The 21,342-nt window shown below is 37.3% G+C and overlaps 1 protein-coding gene across 2 annotated transcripts in view; it reads left to right on the top strand.

Annotated features, from left to right (window-relative positions):
• PDGFD (platelet derived growth factor D) overlaps positions 1-21,342 on the top strand; it is a 237,558-nt gene that overhangs the window by 150,791 nt on the left and 65,425 nt on the right. The window contains exons 2-3 of one of the 2 annotated variants that reach the window (XM_030835758.2): positions 10,920-11,106; positions 14,198-14,378. In XM_030835758.2, coding sequence (XP_030691618.1) covers positions 10,920-11,106; positions 14,198-14,378 — 368 coding nt within the window. Of the gene's footprint in view, positions 1-10,901; positions 11,107-14,197; positions 14,379-21,342 lie in introns of both variants that reach the window. The other variant, XM_030835749.2, reaches the window with a different exon arrangement.

Genomic DNA, 21,342 nt, shown 5'->3' with positions numbered 1-21,342 from the left:
TGGTAATAATGAGGACTAATGCATAAGGTTCCCTTGACTTTTAAATAGGCTAATAAACATTAAGCACTTATTGTAATGCCTGGGACATATTTAGTAAATACTAGCTTTTGTGAAGAATATTATTGTAACCTAACATTCATCAATATTCTGAAGAATATGTAAATGATGTGCTACATAACTTTAATATGCCCAGAGATTTGTTTGCTCCCAAACATGTAAACTACGCAATTTTCCTGTTACTTCCAAGCAAATATTCATTCAACAAGTATTTATCATATACCCACTGTGAATAACAATACTATTCAGAAATTTATAATCTTGTTGAACAAGCAAGAGAAAGCTAAACATAAAGTAACAAAGAGACATAGAATATGATTCAGTGTTAAAATCATTGATATAAGCAAGGGATGCCATTCTGTCTCTGTGTCTCTTGGCCTATACTAGACATTGTTAATCATTTCCATTTTTCCCCACTTAATATAGAAACAAGTTCAGAACCCTTTTTAAGATAGTACTGCAGGGGACTTCCCTGGTGGCGCACTGGTTGAGAGTCCACCTGCCGATGCAGAGGACACGGATTCGTGCCCCAGTCTGGGAGGATCCCACATGCCGTGGAGCGGCTGGGCCCGTGAGCCATGGCTGCTGAGCCTGCGCGTCCGGAGCCTGGTGCTCTGCAACAGGAGAGGCCACAACAGTGAGAGGCCCGCGTACCGCAAAAAAAAAAAAAAAAAAAAGATAGTACTGCAGGAGGCCATTACCTTTGAGTTTACCTACTGGGTAAACTATTTGCCATCTCTAACAAGATAAGTTTTAAAGAAAATCAAGAACTCTTACTCAAATATCTTTTCTGGCACCTCAGCACAATTTTTCTGCCCCTGTAGTCATAAAGTCTTCATCTATGAATCCTCTGTTCTTATTTTTCTCTCCAGACCATGTCTCCCACCATAATTGAAATGACTTATAGTAAAATAACAATGAGATGCTATTTAGTGTATGGATAGATCACGCTGCCATTTGGAAAACAAGATGAGTCAAGCCATCACTTCAGTATGTGGGAAGCAAGTAAACCACTGCAGTGGCCACCAACACTGTTCATCAGTTTCCAGTTCTCCCTTTCTTCCAGTTACCCACTCTGCTAGAAGTAAAGGTCTGGCCATGTGATTAGCTTTGGCCAGTGAAACGTAAACAGAAGTATTTTAAAAACTGATGGGCAATTCTTCATCTTCTGATTTCCCTCTGCCATGACTGTTAATTTTACAATAACGATGCCTCATTAGCTCAGGTCCCAGAGTGAGAAAACAGGAGGCAGAGCCCCATCAACCCAAAGTGGACATGCAGTGTGAGTAGGAAATAAAATTTTATTATTAAAACCACTGAGACTTATGCCAGCATGATTTCACCTCTCATGACTAATACTACTCTATGACTGTGCGTAATTCAAGGGAAGAATCCATGGAGCAGCCTCACCAGACCAGGTAACAATATTGAAGAGACTTGATAGCATGAGATTTGATGAGGAAACAAAAAGTCTCATCTCATTCTAAAATGCTGTCCATTATAAAACCCAACATTGATTTACTAATAGCTTTTGTGGTGAAAAGAGATCCACATGGAATGTACAGAAAACTCTTTTTTAAAAAAAATAATAGCATGAATTTAGCCATTAAAGTAAAAGGCCACTTTTTATTATCTCAGTGAAAATCCAAGTACAAGGCTTTTTGAATTGTCTCAAAAGTCTTCAAATTACTTGGCCTTCAGCATTGACACATAGTTTCAAGGTAACATGACCTTTTTTGTAACCTCTGTGTGTGTGTGTATGTGTGTGTGTGTGAGAGAGAGAGAGAGAGAGAGAGATCTTGATGTGCTTAGCTTAGCACTTTTAGGGCCCCAAAGAGTTTTAAAGAACATTGAAGAATACTGGGCATTCATATGCATTTTCTGTTTAATTAATTGTTGTATCATTTTTGATTGAAGTGAGTTACATATTAAACAACTATCTGGAAAGTCACTGGCTTTTGACATATAGATGTTTATCACCATCACAGTACATGAATTGTTTGCATTAATATCTAATAGCTTTGACAATTCTTTGATCTATTCTGAGATATGTAGTCATTTCTACTGCCTTTATTTTTTCTGTCTGAGGTGGGAAGGGAATTTGTTTCCTTGAATCTCAATGACAAATCAAAATTCAGCTTTATTTACTGTATGCATCTTAGCTTTGGTCCTATAAAGCACTTGATTATTCTTTACAAGAGAATGAGGATGAGATACCATTCCTCCATTTTTTATTGTATTTATATTTATCACCTTTTTTCTTACTCATTGATATGCACAAAAACTATTTTTTATTTTAGTGCTGCATCATAGTGCAACTTTTATAAAGGCATTTTAAATGCCAATAAGATATCCAAATATAAGCTATAATTCATCTCTACATATGGTGCTACTAGTGAAAATATCTGAGGTTGAAATCAGATAAACAGTTATCTCCTGAGCATTACTAGATTTGCACACACAAAAGCTGTGACAGTTGTGTCCCAATTTGCTCTACTTTCTAACAGCTGGACAGTCACTTTCAATAGTAATCATAGGGTATTTCTCCATTTTGAAATATTAATATGTGAAAAAAATGTTCTGGAATTCAGTGAAATCTGGTAATGAAAAATGACTGAATCTATAAATAGCACTAAAGCCATATAGGTTAATAAACATTTAAGTACAATTATAGATATACATAATTTGTTTATATGTATATATGAGATATAACTAATATACATGTTAAATATGTTAATTTATATTTTAATAATAAATATAAATTTGTATGTATGTATGTGTGTGTGTATATATATATTATATTTTATATATATATATATATATATATATATATATACCACAAATAATAAACCATGTGATTCTTATATTAACTCCCAGTTAGTTTTCTCTTAGGAGTTGATGAGCCCTTTAGTCAGATGTGATTAACAAAATGTTTTGTCTTTGCCACACGAATCAAGTTTTTAAACATTAGGGTATTTCAGGGTCAGCTTCTGTTGCACACTGTTCAATTCCATGTCAGCTTTGTTAGACTGATAACATCTTCCAGAAACTTACCCTGTAAAATAATTTCAGAGAATTCTCACTCTTTGAGAATAATCAAAGTTCATACTTTAAGTAGCTTTCCCTGACAGTGTTTCTAAGAATGTTGGTTTTCCTATATTGTTTTCTAGAAAAAATACTAAATCTCCTGCTGTCTGGGAATGACTTTTCTTTCTGTTTTGCCTGTTACCTTCCTATATCTCTGAGCTATGTTGGCAGTGGGAAAAGCAGATATTTTTGTCATTAGGGTTGTCTTGTTTTCTGGGTGTGTTAAATTGGTATGATTGAAAAGATATCGCTCTTCAGCAGCCTAATCTATAATACTCTCTGTCATGCTGTTCAACATTTCCCTTCCCCATCTGCCACAGTTCCAAATGTTATTGTTTCATTTTTTTCACATCCTTTACATGTAAACAACATCACAACACAAAGAGACTATAGTAGAAGAGAATTATCAGAGAATTAATTAATTTAAATTATCTTAATGTGATAAAATACAGCATAGTTATCTTAGGGCAATCTTTATTTTCACTGATTTTAATTTTCTAAAACCTTAGACCAAAAATTATTTCCATTTTAATGTAATTTTATAATCACTTCTATAATTTACCTATAAAACACAAGTGGTCTTGAAGGAAAGAGTATAATTGCTCGCTGTTGTACAATAACAAGACAAATCCTTGTTCCTTAAAAGATCTAGTGAGGTGAGGAATAATAAATATCAATGTAGTACTTTGGGCATTACTACATTCCTGGTGACTGTTACTGGAAAATGTTCAAAAGGACTTTACGATACTCTTTTTTGATGGACTCAGCTTTTTAAAGAAGAATAATTTTGAGCTCAGAGATTTATCAATTGATTACTCTCCAAAAATATCATCTCCAAATTGTTACTCTGAGGAAGTTTGTTTATAAAACATTAACACTTTGGTTTGTGCAAAAGGGAATTATAATTAAAAATAAAAAGGTATGTAACTGGCAAACCACCAACTCCCTCCTTCTCAAACCTTTATAAACAGAAAGGTTTTGTATTACTACTGAGTTCTTAGAAAAATCTCTGCTAGAGAATTCTAAATAAATGTCTGACGTTTAATCAGCTTTGCTCTTGAGTTGCTTAAAAGCAGAGTGAGCACAGGGAATGGTTGTTTTTAGAGAGCTGTTATAGGCTTTTGGAAGATTGGTGCTTGCCAGACCATGGACCAGGTGTTAACCAAAAATTCTTTAATGAAAACTGGCCTGCTGGCAGTCCCAGGAGAAATTTAGTTCATTGATTGCAAGCTTCAGTCCTCAGGAAACACTGAGGAAAAAAATGTTGAAAATGCTTTCATGCTGATTTTTAAACTTACCATTGTTAACAAAATCTAATTTTCACCTTTAGCAGTTCACAGGGTGAGACTCCAGCCCTGTGCTTTTTAAGTTAGGAGATAATTTATGCAAAATTATCTAATTAAATTCAGTTTAAACCTAATTGTGTATTTTAGGGTCTGTTCTACAAATTGACTTATTCATTTTAAAATTAGGGACTCCTGCCCTACTCTCCTTTATGTTCTCCATCTCTCCCTTGTTTCTTTTTCCCTCTTCAACAATACACTGCGTTATGTCTCGTCAATGAAGGTACTATTTTGCGTTCTAGGACACTTTTGTATAAGATGTCATTAGTTGAGGGAGAGTGCAAAGATTATTAGAGGTAGTTTAGTAATAATAATAATAGTGCATTAGGCAGTCACAGGCCTGAATCTTGATTAGTCTTGCTGAGCTTGCTATTCTAAATTAGACGGTTGCATAGGATGAGAACCTGGGGGATCTAGTCAGTCACCTGATTTCATATATTGCTGGATAGATCTGAGAGTAGATCCCAGCTATAGCAACAAACTCTCCTGCTTTAGTCCAGCATTGTTCTTCTCTTCTTTCTTGGTCACAGCTTTTTAAAGCGTAGTGTGGATTGACTCTGGTGAGCCTGGTAGTATAGGTTTTGATGGAAATAGTGCAGAAAAAGAGGCAGTTATTTTATAATTGATGTCTGAGCCAGATGGCAAGCAGGATCATTTCAATGGAACTCTTTCCGAAATAGTCCTTTAATGTTCATGCTAGATGTGTTCCCACAAACGTCAGGCACACCAGCTACATCAAAATTAAATTTCTTAGAAATAAAATATTTGGGTATTTTTCAACTTTATTTCTGATAAAGCTGCCTTTTATTTGTTATCTTACTTCAAAATGCCTTTCAGTGTTTAAGAACTCTGTATATGCATTATATGCAGTAACGATTCATCTACGTATGTATTTAACAGATCTAGTTTGAAAGTCTCCATATGCCCAGACTGGTGAGGCTCTGGGGTTACGTTGGTAAACAAGACATAGTCCTTTCCCTCAAGACATGTAATATTCTGCATATAATTTTTTTTACTTTCCTATGAAACTTTCAAAGAGATTATAAAGCATCTTTTAGTATCTTTTTTTTAATCCTTATACCTAACCAGCCTCAGAGAGAAGCCTCCACTTAAATTTAAAAAAAAAGCAAAACATAGAATACGTTGTGTCTACACTAAAGGATTTATTTACATTCCTCCACAATGTGTTCACAAATTGATAGGCTAAGTGGCCAGTTACATGCCAGGGGCACTTTTCTAGTTGATAAGAAAGTTTTTCATATATATGTTTGAACAACTTGTTGAAATATCCATTTGTGGGACTTCCCTGGTGACGCAGTGGTTAAGAATCTGCCTGCCAATGCAGGAGACACGGGTTTGAGCCCTGGCCTGGGAAGATCCCACATGCCACGGAGCAATTAAGCCCTTGTGCCGCAACTACTGAGCCTGTGCTCTAGAGCCCATGAGCCATAACTACTGAGCCCGCATGCCACAACTACTGAAGCCTGCGTGCCTAGAGCCAGTGCTCCGCAACAAGAGAAGCCACCGCAGTGAGAAACTCGTGCACCACAACGAAGAGAGCCCCTGTTCGCTGCAACTAGAGAAAGCCCGCACGCAGCAACGAAGACCCAATGCAGCAAAAAAATACATAAATTTAAGCAAAATTTTAAAAAAAGAAATATCCATTTGTACTCTTATTTTAGATGACAGCAATGACAGCATACAACTATATATACTACCATTGTTAGATGGGAAAAGTGTCTGTTTAGCCCGCTGAAGATTTTGGATTTCAGGTTCCCTTGTCTCATCATTGCCTCACTCATGTCTGTTAGTCACAGTCAAACCATTGGCAGTTCTGTCTTCTTGAAAGAAAATTGTTGAGTTGTCATGTCATTTAGACCTGAAAAAAATCTTAAGTGTCATGTTAGCCCAGCCCCCTAAACCATTAGCTTAGGAAATAGAAGCCAGAAAGATGACATGGTGTGTCTGATGCTGCTCTTTGTTGTAGTGGGGAAAGTCACCAGAACTAGAACATGATGGAGCTGAATTCAAGACTCCACTCTTCCATATACCACCCTTCCATTCTTTTGACTTACAGCAAATCACTTTAACTTCTGTGTGTTGGTTTCATTACCTGTTAAAGTAATATAAAAAAATTAAATTTACAAGAAAAAAGCAGAATGAAAGCAATGATAATTACTGCAATGATATTTACTTTTTGTCAACTTATATTTACGATAGACTTACAAAATTGGATGCTTGTAAACTATATTGCACCCCACAAAAATTAAGTGGTCATATTGTGGTTGTTTAGCAACAGAAGTTGTACTGTTTGGTTTATATAACACTCAACCTACATTCTGGGCAAACATTGTTCCTATGATGTATGGTGTAATCATGAAACAGCCATTTTACAAATGAAATGTTATAATAAATCCCTTTGCAAGTTAGGCATTTCCTGACACAATGACCATTCTTTGCTTTTGGCTTTTAGCTGCGGTACATTGGGTTTGTGACTATCAGTCATGCTGCTGGCTCCTGGATGTCTTATGGAGACAGTGGGACAAATGAGTCTGTACTGTTCCTCTGAATTTGTGTGAGGTGGCACAGTCTGCAGAGATATCATTATTTGTTCCTATGGAATCATTGATGAAATATTTTAACCCTTACTTCTAATAACTCAGCATTTAGCCTTTGGATCTTATGTTGTCATAGATAATATTATGATCTGAGAAGAAGAAATAAAAGTACTACCATTATTTGTGATTTCGTTTCTCCTTGCACATAATTTGTGACGATGATTACCAAACGCATCTATTAGGGCCAGGAATGATCCATGAAATGGGGGAAGTTAGATAAGGGGTCAAAGACACTAAGGTACGTAGCTCTTACCCTAGGTCACTGTGTATCAAAAATGATGCCCCAGAGAAGGTTTCAAGGTCAAAGACAGGAAAGTGAATCCAAGATAGATCATCAGTCAGGGAGGTAAGAAGAAAAATCAGATGTGAGGTATGGAGTCAAAGCAAGGCAGTGAAGGAGCCAGGGAAATCAAGAATAAGAAGCAGAAGAGTAGAAGGTATGAGGTGGTCAGTGGTTCTCATACCTTTGGGAGCATCAGAATCACCTGGAGGGCTTATTAAAACAGTAGTGCTGGACTCCACCTCCAGCATTTCTGCTTCAGTAGGTCTAGGATGGGTCCTGATAATTTACATTTCTAACAAGCTCCCAGGTGATGAAGCTGGTCTGGGGACCACACTTTGAGAACAACAGTTGTTCTAGATGAATCCCAGAGTAAGTAATAGTGCCTGCAGTGACTCCATGAGCTCCCGGGATACTTGGTTGGGCGAGCTGAGTTTGCTTAAAGGTTTAGGGACAGAATAGACAAAACATTTTGGCTTTTTTCCTTTCATTTTAATTCGCTTTTTAAAAAACATCCAATGCATAACTCAAAGTTATGAGGATGTGAACCTCCTTCTGTATTAAAATATAAAATAAGAACTTATATTCTTGCCATTTAAACATAAATCAAAATTATTCCCTCTCTATGAAAAATGACATACTTCATATTTTTATAGTTGAACAACTAGTACAGTGTTCTGGTTAAGAGTGTGTGTGCTGAAGATAGACTGTCTAGGGTCAGATACTGATTTCACCACCTGCTTTGTGCCCTGAGGTCATAAGTTTCTTAAACTCTCTGAGCCTCCTTTGTGAAGTGGGGATATTACTAATTGCATAGAGTTGTTGTGAAGATTAAATGAAATAATTTAAACAACTTATTGGAATGCCTGGCACACAGTTATTGCTCCATAAATGTCAGTTACTATTGGAACACCAAAGTAAATGCCTTCATTCAGGAATGTGACTTTGTATATAACACTTGATAACTATCTCAGGTTTAACCTGATAGTTTGCTCTCTGTATCTATAATTCATTACAACTCTTCTGCTAAGAATAGTCCTGAATTTGGCATGAAGTTATAAATTATATATAAACAATGTGATTCAGAAGTCAAAGTGGATTACAGATAGCAAAGAATCTCAAATTGCCTCTAGCAAATTTCAGACTAAGAAGGAAAAATACCTTCTCTTACACAGAAGTTAAGAGCATTAGCTCTGGGACCAGAGCACCGTGACATGACTGCAGAGCCAGTGCTCTGATCTCCTAGTTGAGATGCAGGGAGTGGGGACATCAGCTCCTCCAGCCACCTTTGCTCTTCCTAAGACTGTCTCCCACACAAAGGCTAGCTGGGCAAGCACAACACATTAAACACTGAATTAGCCAAAAAAAAAAAAAAAACGTTGAAATTCTCATACATACCAGAACATTTGTAAAAGGGAGAGAAGCCTTTGCATTTCACATTCTGATTCCTTGTTCACTCTCCTCTTATTTTGGAAGCTTTAACAACCACCCTCCGCAACCCAACCTTTCAGTGGTTTCCACCAGCAATTTAGGCCTCCCTGACTAACCTCCTTGAATTATAGGCTTCGGAGTAAACTCTCTGCAGGAGGACGTAAATAGACTATGGCTGGAGTTCTGCTTACAGAGGGGCCTAAAAAGCCAAAATCTCAAGTGCAAAGAACTCTGGACATTGGGAGATAGGAAAAATGGGTCCACTGTATGGTGCAATTCTGAAGCAAACTACCTAGAGTTAGGTCAGATTTCATAGCTTAACAGCCTAGTCCCTACAAGACTGTACTTCAGTCACCCGCTGAAAATTGTGAGGTACCCAGGTTACCCATACTCTTTACCAACTGGCTATAAATTCAGGGTTGCTTATAAGCCCCTCGAGTTTGATAATTTGCTAGGACAACTTATAGAACTCAAGAAAGCACTATAGTTACAATTACAGTTTTACTATAAAGGGTACAAATCAGGACCAGCCAAATAAGGACACTTGTAGAGTGAGGACATGTCTCCCTCCTAGCACATCAGTGTGTTTCACGGACCAGGAAGCTTACCCAAGACTCAGTGACAAGAGTTTTTATAAGGGTTTCATTCTGTCGACGTGATTGATTGAATTGATGGCAACAGGCTAGGGCTCCAAGGCCTCTTACCTCCAGGGAGGTTGGGAAGTCAGGCTGATATCAGAGCTCAAAGCCACATGATTGGTCTTTCTATTATAGCCAGTCCCCATTCTTGAAACTATTTAAGGGCCCACAGAGAATCACCTCATTAGCATAAAATCAGGTATGGCCCCAGGGGCCTACCATGAATAACAAAGACACTTGCATCACTTGGGAAATTTTAAGGGTTTAGAAGTTCCCTTTTAGGAACCCAGGACAAAGATCAGACAAGTTCTTTATTATACAGCATATGGAAAATAGAATTAGAATTGGAACTATTTTAAGTCACCAAAAATGAGGGCCAAAAAATTATGATTTTTATGATGGAGAAACAACCGGAAAATGTCATTTGATTATAAAATAAGTGGTCATTAAACATCATTAGATTCTTTTGTTTTTCACCCAGTTGTTCATTCATTCAACAATATTTATTATCTCCTGGGCTAATCATTGAAGATATACTGTTACATTGTCAATGAAAAAAAAAATATTTGTACAGTTGACCCTTGAACAAAGTGAGGTTTAGGGGTGCCAATACCCCACACAGTCAAAAATCCACATATAACTTTTGACTTTCCCGAAACTTAACTACTAATAGTTTACTGTTGACCAGAAGACTTACTGTTAAATAAACAGTTGATTAACACATATTTTGTATGTCATATGTATTATATACTGTATTCTACAATAAAGTGAACTAGAAAAAAGAAAATGTTGTTAAGAAAATCATAAGGAAGAGAAAATACATTTATAGTACATATATGTGTTTATTGAAGAAAATCCACGGACCCAGACAGTTCAAACCCGTGTTGCTCAAGGGTCAGCTGTATTACATGGAAAAGAGGAAGGATGAACTGTTTGAAATTATTTGCTCAATTTTAATTCCAATTGTAATGAGCCTGAGTTCTGAGATAATCATTAATTTTGCTTGTCAAAAATGATGTTAAGGGCTTCCCTGGTGGTGCAGTGATTGAGAGTCCGCCTGCCGATGCAGGGGACGCGGGTTCGTGCCCCGGTCCGGGAAGATCCCACATGGCCGCTGAGCCTGCGCGTCCGGAGCCTGTGCTCCGCAACGGGAGAGGCCACAGCAGTGAGAGGTGGTGTACCGCAAAAAAAAAAAAAGATGTTAAGAGAGCTCCCAAAGTACAAAATATTAGGCATCAAGTCTAGATTTATGAAGAATTTGGGGAGGTAGGGGATAACAGAAAAAATATGGATGTTGTTTGTTTAACCACAAGGCTGCCATTTGGCCTTATGTTTTTAAACAAAATCAAGAAGTGCTTTGAAATGTGATGTGTTTTAAACTGTTCTTTTTTTGCTTTCCTGTAATTGGAGCAACATACTAATTTCTACAAGTTGTGACTACTAACAGAGAGCAATCACCTCACAGACTTGTACCGAAGAGATGAAACCATCCAGGTGACAGGACACGGCCATGTGCAGAGTCCCCGCTTCCCAAACAGCTACCCCAGGAACCTGCTTCTGACCTGGCGGCTCCATTCCCAGGAGAAAACAAGGATACAGCTAGCCTTTGACAATCAGTTTGGATTAGAGGAAGCGGAAAATGACATCTGTAGGTAAGTGGGAAATAAAATCCATTTTAGGGTAAAATTTCAAAGTAGAACAAAAAGACAGATTTAAAACATCACATCAGACTTCTCTTCTGGGCCCTCCAGACCTATCCAAGATACTCGACTTCTTTTTCAAAAAGCCTTTATGTCAGTCCTAATGGACAAAATAAATTGGAGCTCAGACTGCCTCTGCAGAAAGCCTGGTAACCTGGCATGACTCACAGAAACTCACTCCTGCAATTGTCAGAGCCAGGCTGTGTGACTCCCAGAGAAGGGGGGAATCTGGGGGCTCCTATCTTGGCCAGGCCTAGAACAACCCACTTTGTGAGCAGGTAGATGCATCCAATATCCTGGCTCACCTGCGCCATGTCACAGGGCTCTGGTGCAAGCCTGCCAGGGCTTAAGGAGTGTATTCCCCTGCTGGGCTCCAGGAACTGACCCAGCACTGGGAGATGATGATGGCACGGACCCTGTCAGGTCCTTACCTGAAATCGTAATTTTAAGGCCTCAGATATGTGTAACAAGGAAGAGAAGGCCACCTCCCAGGATCAATGTGCTCCTCAGAGGTCTGTTTCTTCCTGTAGTTTCTGGGTCAGCAGAAGATGAAAGCTGCCCCTGATAATCTACTCCCTTCTTAACATGTTTATCAGAGAAAGCCCTGGCTGTTGTTCTCTGAATTGTCAGCTCACAGCATCTTATTCACTTAATTAGCATGTGTAAGATGCAGAGGATTTTCTTTTTCCTTTCTGTACTTTACTGCACGAACTTGTTCTGCATTGCCAATGAACTACTACTAAACTGCTAAATTCTTTCAGCAGGTTTATTTTACTTTGAATAATAAAAATCAGGTACTTCAAATTTGGCTGTCCTTTATTGAATGTCTATTATGCTGACAGCTCTTATTATGTTGCTGTTTTTTCAAGAATAACAGCAGTGACTGTTATTTTCTAGGACCATAGAGGGTAATGTATGCCAGAAAGCAGAGATGAATACATGCAGGAAGAGCTAGTTAATATTTACAAAGAGAATAGCTAGAGGAGACCTTGTGTCTTTTCAGCCTTGAAAGGGAGAACTCATTTTCTGTGCTCAAAAAAAAAAAAAAAAAAGACCTTGGAAACAAATGAAAAGCTACTATTATGGGGATATATGTATACTTATAGCTGATTCACTTTGTTGTACAGCGGAAACTAACACAACATTGTAAAGCGATTATACTCCAATAAAGATATTTAAAAAAAAAAAGATTATTAAAGGTGATGTCATTGAAGAGACACTGGTCTCCACTGCAGAGCAGGATTTTGATCTGGTAGTGATTGAGCCATTTTGGTGTCCTGACCTTAAAACTAGGAGAGGAAGTTAGGATGGTTTCTTTTCCAGACCCTTCATCAAATCAAGTTGCTCCTAAAAATTTATGGAGGGAGGTAGAGAAGTAAGAGGTAAAGGGGAGAGGAAGCAGGGAAAGAGGCAAATCAGAGACCTGCCTCAGGACCCTCCCTGAACCAAAATGGTGCTCTTTTGACTTCAGACCCAGAGTAAAAATTGTGCTGATGTCGTGTTTTTTTAAAAAACAAAAGTGACCTCTTGCATTATTAACAAAGTTTCAAGTATATTCTTGCTTTGTGCAATAAATATGATTCACATATATTGTATATAAAATGAAATGCAATTGATTTCCTCCCATTTGTTCCAAACCTCCTTGATGTTTACACTGTAATATTTTATTGCTTTAATAGCGATTCTTTCTTAGTGCTTTTCACTTTTCAACACCGTATATTAAGTAGTTAATTTACATAGCACCCAAGAGATATTCAGCTGGTAAAATTACATAAACCTTCTTATTTTGCTCATTAGGAAACTGAGGCAAAGGACATAAAGGCCTCACAAATCACTGTCAATGAAATTTAGTAACCATTTTATTATGCTCGCCGCCTCCTTAGATCACCCTGCCTGATCCAATGAGAGCTCTGAGGTGCGTGGGTAAGACCAGTAAAGTTGTATTGGATTTTCTTCATATTCAGACGTGTTGGTTCTCATGCTGATTCCTTTTGGCAGTCGTGACAGGAAAATATAAAATGGATATGAGACTTCTGCCACTGTTCACCTTGAATGCTCACCCTGAGTGCTTGTTTGCATTGTTACTTTAGCATCTGAAGTCATTTGAGGAGAGGTAGATTGGAGGAGTGAGATACTGATGCCCAGAACTGAAAGGCACAGAGTTCAGCTCTCAAGCAGAATGTTTTAAGATCTTGGGTGTCTGAAAATAGAATAAATGATCCCTAGAAGATGTCAGCTTTGTCACTGAAGTTTTCCTATTATGTGATGAAAAAGTGAGACGCTGTGAAGGGATTCTGAGGATCAAACGACTCTGTGGAATATCTAAAATGCCTCTCCTGTCTTCTTCAATCCCGGGATTCTGTGTTTCTCTGACTGGTGCCAGTGGTGAACCCATGGTCTTACCCTCATTTGCACATAGCCCAGATATTTCCAATATTGGCTACTGCACATCCTTCCTCAAAGTCATGTGTTTCCATTATGATAAATGTCATAGTTTATGATATCCTTCCAAAAGACAATTTCAAAAAAGAGAAAATAGTCTTTTATTTTACCATTTATTTTCTACAATGAGAGTGCTGATTTTATGTGCTGTATAGGTATAGATCATTTCCTTTCTTAAGGAAACACTGGATGTGGTAAATTAATTCAAAGTGGGAATTTGTTTAAAAACTTGATATAGTAAATATTTGGGTATATAATTAGAGCTACATATCCTAAAATATGACAATAGATTATACTTGTTAGTTTTTCCAGGAAAACCTTATGAGGCAGATGCTCAGAAAGTAGCCCATTTTGATTTTTGACGATTTAGGAAGAGTTATGGCTAAAAGTGTGTAAGGGTGTTTCCTCAGAATAGATTGTTGAAGTTTGAATTTGAGAAACCTAATCCAAAAACTAGTTTTCCTTCTAAAATATCTGTAGGTTATAATTTTCATTTCAGATGATAGGTCACGAGAAATCACATATGTTAGTTTCAATTTCTCAGTGAAAGTATGAATTTCAAAGTCTTCTTTAATCAAAGTTTATGTCAAATTGGTACTAGGTATGATTTTGTGGAAGTTGAAGATATATCTGAAACCAGCACCGTTATTAGAGGACGATGGTGTGGACACAAAGAAGTTCCTCCAAGGATAACATCAAGAACAAACCAGATTAAAATAACATTCAAGTCTGATGACTACTTTGTGGCTAAACCTGGATTCAAGATTTATTATTCTGTTGTGGTAAGTAGCTTAACTACCCTATGATTAAAAGCAGACACTGGTTACATGAAGTATAGAGATCGTTTTCTGTGATTAAATTAAATGGTGTGAAAGTGAATGAACTGTGTTAATTGTCTATGGTATGCTTTGTCCCTGCCTTGTGGCCAAAATGTTAAAGTCTTCTTTAGTGAGAAATGCCATTTTAGCTCTATTAAGTCAATGCTTGGGCCCATGTATTTTGAAAGAAAGCATATTGAATAGAAAAAGTAGAATAGTTTATGGTAAAGCATATACCATATTGCCTTTGATTCAACTGGAGCAAAATAAATATACAGCCAAATAGAAGGTAAGTGAGAATTGAACCTCTTGGTTTAAAAAATTGTCTACGTAACTCTAATCACAGAAGAGTCCCAATGATTTTAGTTTAAATTATGACTCAAATTTGGGAAGGGCCTATGTTATCATCATAGAGCCTCAGGGTTAGCAAGTATCTTAAAAATTGGAAGGTATAATTCAGGACCCAAGGTTTGATTTTTGTTTACTACACCCATGCTTATTTGTGGTCTCACCTCTACTTAAACACCTCAGCAGCCATTTCCAACTTTATATGGTTCTAACTATTAGAAGATCTTCAACCTCGTATTGCGGCATAATCTACCTTGTAGTTAAGTCTAGTTGTTGGGTCACACATGGTCGTGGGTCTTCTTTACTCAGTCATTCATTAGTAGAACAATATAAAGTTCCTTCTTATTGACAAATATTCTGATAGGTGTAGTAGATACAAAGGCAAGCAAGAAGACAGTGTTCTTGAACCTCCTGGAGCTGATAGTCTGGTGGAAATGACAATTAGAAGCCATAACAACTGAGAATGTTAATAAGACGGAAGTACTGGGTGTTACAGATGAAGCTCAGGGGGATATTGGGATAATTTTGCCTATACTTTACGTTTAGGATACATTAAATATCCCTGAATCCTTCAGTTGTTCATAGCATATTGCCTTTTGCTCTCCTGGCAACATCTTTAACTCTCATTCAGTTTATTGCTATCCCTTTTCAAAGTGTGGATGCCGAAACAGAACACAGTACTACAAATGGAGTCAATTTGGGTGGTTTTTTTTTCCTCTTATGAATTAAATTTAGAGTAGGAAAAATCTTGTTTTTTTTAATCTAATGTGGTTTCTTTTCTCTCTTTTTTTTTTTTTTGCGTTATGATGAGTGGTTAAACACAAAGTGAATTCTACATTAGAATACTATAAATGAAAAAATAACATGTGGTGATACTGGTTCCAGTTTTAATTTGAAAATAATCCATCAAGCATGATATACATTATTGCACACTCATGCAGTGCTGCTCAGCATTAAAGTGGAAGTGTGAACCTTTGGTTTCTACATTTCTTTGCTTTTAATGTGTTCAGTGATGCATCTGTTCTCAATTGTTCATGGACAAAGCAGGCTCAGCATGTTGGAATGGTGATGTGTCAGAATGGCTTAATGAAGGATCTTTTTTCCCCTTAACATATCAAGGCCTGTTAGTGCTCATGTGTATACTTTTTGTGAAGCTTTGGTTATGACTAAGTTAAATGGTCCATAAGTCAGTTAGAAACATCTTAACTCTAATACCATATCTTTAAGGCAAAATAACTCCTTTTTGTAGAAAAAGGCAGTGCAGGTGTGGATTTAGGGAAGAATGAATATTTTTGTTTGAGGTGCTTTGGGTTACAGTGCAGGCTCATCACTCATTTCCTAGCCAATGTTAAGTGGAATATTGGACAGCCTTTGTAGTATGGATGTAAACTGTTCAGCATGACTCCACTCACTTACTTATTCACCTCCACCAGTACATTCAATTGTGTTTTTAGAAATGATGGTAGTCAAAACTTTTTTGTTATACAGCCTCTTGGTCTGCATTCATTGCAAATAGTTCCAGGCTCTCTTTCCACTCCTAATTGGCTTCTGGCACTAAATATGATCAATTAGGGCCAAAGTGCTTTGGTGGCTGAATTCCAAGAGGTAGAGTGAGCTTAACCTTCAGGTGTATATAAACTCTAGATCTGTGTGGCTTTTTGATAAACTCTTGCATTTGATTCTTATTCAACGGGGATCATTTATGCCTTGACCAATGTTTTGGAAAGGTCATTTTATTCATGTTTAAATTTTTCTTGGAGAAACTTTAAAGCAGAGTTTATGAACTCAAATGCTACAGAGCCCAGACTTAAAATTCATAGTGAGCCAGATATAAAATTAAAGAGACACAGTGGGATTAAAAATGGCAAATCCTGATGTATATAAGTCAAATCATTATGCTGTACACCTTATACAGTGCCATATGTCAATTATATCTCATAAAACTGGAAAAAATGGCAAGCCTTCTTTAAGTGTATTTAAATAATGATTTTTTAAATGTTGTACAGGCCCACAAAGCCTGTAGAGTTTGGAGGCAGCTGTTTTGCAATCCCTCCTTTAAGGAATGGCAGGTGCTGGGGAAATTTGAGCAATAGTTTCCGAGCAATCACAGTGCTCTTAGAAAATGGCAAGTAGCTATTTGGATAGGTAAAGACCACCCCCCTTCTCATCTCTATCTTTCTATCTCTCAGCCTTCCATCAAACATTTCTCTTCTTCCTACCTTAGTGACTCTCCAGTTGTACAAGGGCCTCCCCTGAGGCTGTAAGGTATAGGTGCTCAGGACCATAAAAGCCCATTACACTGGAATCACATCTACATGGTTCATGCTTATGACGTTTTTGGAATACCAAGTCTAGTGTACATTTTTAGTCAATTTTTCACTCCAGCAAAGTGTGGGAGACTGACTAATGGTTAACATCCTGATCACTTATTTTTGGTTAGCAATTATTCTTATATTACAATTTTGTTTGGTGTGCTTGGAATTCAATTGTCTACCTTTTTTTTACAGCATCTATCACAGTCTTTCCTAGGGCAAGTCAGCACAGCCATAGGGGACCAGAGCTTTGCTGTAAAGCACACTTTGGATCAAAGGAAATTTCCCCAGTTACTAATGGTGTGATATAGAATGGGTCTCTTACCTTTTGGTTTTACATCCATAAAAAGGGGATAATAATTGGAGTTGGTATGAGATTTTAAATTAATAGCAAATACTTATCATAGCACCTAGGATATAGTGGAAGTGCTCAATAAATAATGGTGATAATGATCCTACCTTTACCATCACAAATTGTGTGTGTGTGCGTGTGTATGTGTATATATATATATATATATATATATATATATATATATGTATTCCCTCTAGATAAATGGTAATGAACTATTTGAGGGTAGGACAAACATCCTGTGTGTATTCCACACAGTGCCTTATACATGGCTAGACAGTGTGTTTGTTGAATTGACTCTTCCTGAGAAAATATGATTCAATTTCATATTTCAATTTTTTGCTCTCCTACTCAGCTTTCTTTCCTAATTTCACTCAGCTGAGGAAGATAGATACCATCAGAGGGCATAATGAAGCAGAATGGATAATGTTATCAAATTGTTATCAAGATGTGTTTTTCTAAATAAATTAAGCTCTCCCATCTCAAATCTAGTTTATTGGGCAATGAATGGATGGATTGGATTGTTAGGAATCTTTTTTGGAAGACCATTAAGTAGTTTATTGGAAAGGTGTCCAGTTACAAGGCTCCCAATGGATGGTGTGCAAAGAAGTCAGCAAGCCTGGGAATATGAATTTCAGCTCTGCTGCTCACTGGCTACAGGCTCAGTTTTCTCATCTGTAAGATGATGGTAACACTGAATGACACACAATTAACTAGTTGTAGGATTAAATTAGATAATTTTGTAAGCCACCCTGCCTGGAACTTAGTAAATTACTCAAATATCTGCTGCTCTTACTGTTATTATTATCACTGGCATAATAATTAATATATAATCAGGTGATAAATGAACTTGGCAGTCCTGTACAAACAGCCCAGCTGTCAGTGTGTGTGTGCATACACATATACACACACGTCTGACCATAATTCACCTCCTTCATCCAAGGTAGAAGCATTTTATTGTATATTGTGACAAACATTTAAAAAGCCTTTTACTTGTGTGTGTGTTTAATGGAAAATACATTTTTTAATTCAAAAATTACTTATAAATTTTTTATTGAAATATATTGATAAATGATTTACAATATTGTGTTAAAATAAAAAATTAAATTATTTGAAAGCTATTCCCAAACTTTTTTGTTTTACTAACAAACTCTAGTTTATTTCATAAGTTGAATTTACTAATACCCATTCTAAACACTTTCTAAAATAAAAAAGCAATTGTATCACCAATTTTTTAACTGTGTATCTCTGCAGTTTGAATTAACTTCAAGTGGCACAGTTAAGATTGCCATTGAGATTAAAACTCCACATGAATCATGGCTTTGCATTATAAATAATTTTTTTAAATAGAGGAAGAAAGGGAAGAGGATGGAAAAGAAGATAAGGATGCAAAGAGAAGGGAGGAATAAAACCAGTGAGTTAATAAATAAGATTCTCAGTTATAACAACTTTCACAGATTCTAATTTTGCTCACCTAAAACTTAACCAGTTGGTGAAACAAAAACAAAATAATGGTGGACAATTCATTATTATTCCCCTAAACTAATTCTCAAACAAAGCTAGAGAGTAAAGGACTTCATTCCCTTTCTCTACAAAATGTGGAAATTCCATCTTTATTTGCATAGTCAGATAAAAATTGTTGAAGGTTTTGAATATCCATGGGTATTCTGACCACTTCAGCCAGGACTGTATATAGAGCCAAGGATAGTCAAGGTGAGGGTGGTAATCACAAAGCAGATTCTGTTTACCTCAGCTTCTACATTTTGGTATATCCTTCTGGAGGTTTGGTGATATGAGAGCTGTGGTATTATTTATTAAATGCCTACTGTGTGCTAGACCAAGCTCAGTCTAGGGTCCTGGAGATACAGCTATGAGGAGGATAGGCAGATCTCTGTCCTCATGATCTCATATGGTAGCAGAAGGAAGCAAACAATAAACATTTAAGTAAATAGGGAAGTAAGTACATACATACAAAGATAATTTTTTTGAAGTTCAATAAAAGCTAGAAAGAAGATAAAAGCGAACAGTGTGACGGAGAGTGACTGGAAAGGGATCCACTCCAATCAAAGAGTCAAGGAATATCTGTAGGTGTAAAATTTGAATTGATACCCAAAAAAGGAGCGGGAAACACCATGGGAAGCTATGGGAGAAGTGCTTTAAGGAAAAGAACAGCAAATGCTAAGCCCTGAAACAGAAAAGAGAAGACATCTTTGACAGTAATGACTCTTTTGGTGTCTTGGGATTCAGGCTACTGGAAGGAGGCAAACATAAGAGAGGGAAGTAGAAGAGTAGCTCATTGCTCTCTCAGCTAAGCATGAGAAAGAAGTTTTCTTATCCTCATCTCAGCCCATCTATTTTGGATGTTTCTCAAATCTTTCAGTACTTAGACCAGGTAAGGTAGCTAAAACCAGAGGGTGAGCTAGGGGCAGATACTAAGAGAGTGTCAACAAGATAACAAACAAAGTGTGGGGCAGAAAGAAAGCAAGGGGCATGGTCCAGGTCAGACAGGAGGATAGCATATGCATACTCCAAAAGCCCTAAGTAAATGTCATAGCAGTAGACTGCCAAGTTGGCAAGCCCAGGAGCTTCAATGGATATTGGTTGAAGCATTCATTCTTAAGGCCAGAGTCTCATTATTGCAGCATTTTATAGGCAAGGCTAGATAAGTGTTCTTATTTAAAACTTTACAAACGTTCTAAAATTTCACCAATTACAGAGATCATTTTGATGAACTAGGAGTCTCACTGGGAAGGTTAAGTGAATCAGTTATTTTAATCAGATTACCTTCCTAAAACCTGAATACATAATGAGAACTTTGATAGAGTTCTTGAGAGAGTAAAGAGCAAAATGTAATATAGTCCTAGAGCAAAGAATAATTTGACAAAGAATATGGCTAGGGTGCTTTCCTGGTGGCGCAGTGGTTGAGAGTCTGCCTGCCGATGCAGGGGACACGGGTTCGTGCCCCGGCCCGGGAAGATCCCACATGCGGCGGAGCGGCTGGGCCCGTGAGCCGTGGCCGCTGAGCCTGCGCGTCCGGAGCCTGTGCTCCGCAAGGGGAGAGGCCACAGCAGTGAGAGGCCCGCGTACCGGAAAAAAAAAGAATATGGTTAGGTCCAGAAGCAAATGATAGTGTTGAGGAGAATAAAGGGGAAGTGGGCTCTCGCAGGTGGGGGTGGGTAGCGGAGATGAGGAGGTAGGTAAAAATAGGATTAAGGGAGCAGGAGGCGACAAGACAGTGAGATGGAATGAAATCCCATGATAATATGTTCCCCTGTGGAATTCAGGGCATTTTTGCTAGTTATGTATTCGTTTTAATGCATTATTCAACAGACTTTTTACTGGACACCTATTATGTTTCATGCACTTTGATAAATACTGGATATAGAGTAGTGAACAAAACGAGACAAGGTTCCTGCCCTCATAGAACTTGCAATTTGGTAGGCACAGTCCTGATGATGATGATGATGATGATAAATATATTATAAAATAATAATAGTCATAAATAATAGCATCTAACCCTTTGGGTTATTGTGAGGATTAAATATATGGGGCAATGTATGTGAAGTGTTTAATTCAGCACACAGCATATTGTAAATAATCAATCTACTGCTATTAAACCATGTATTTTGCCTGAAGACTGGTTGTAAGAAAAATATAGAATCTTAGAGGTCCAGTGCCTAGGTCAACCCTCTTATTTTATAAGTGAGGCAGCAGACTCAGGTTGGGTAACTTTACCAGTGAAACAGTGAACACAGGTTGTGAGTTTGTCTGTGGTCACAGAGCTCACACATGTGTTATCCAATGAGATACGAAAGATGGGGACCCTCTCCAAAGAAAAATAAATATATCTAATTTTTGCATAAAATACCAGGGAAACCCACTGAATCTCATCTGTGATGTCCCTTAGATGCAGTTAAGA

The sequence above is a fragment of the Globicephala melas genome, chromosome 8 (genome assembly GCF_963455315.2).
Source record: "Globicephala melas chromosome 8, mGloMel1.2, whole genome shotgun sequence".
NCBI lineage: Eukaryota > Metazoa > Chordata > Mammalia > Artiodactyla > Delphinidae > Globicephala > Globicephala melas.
The sequence above is the reverse complement of the archived record's forward strand: the minus strand, read 5'-3'. Positions and strand labels throughout refer to the sequence as shown.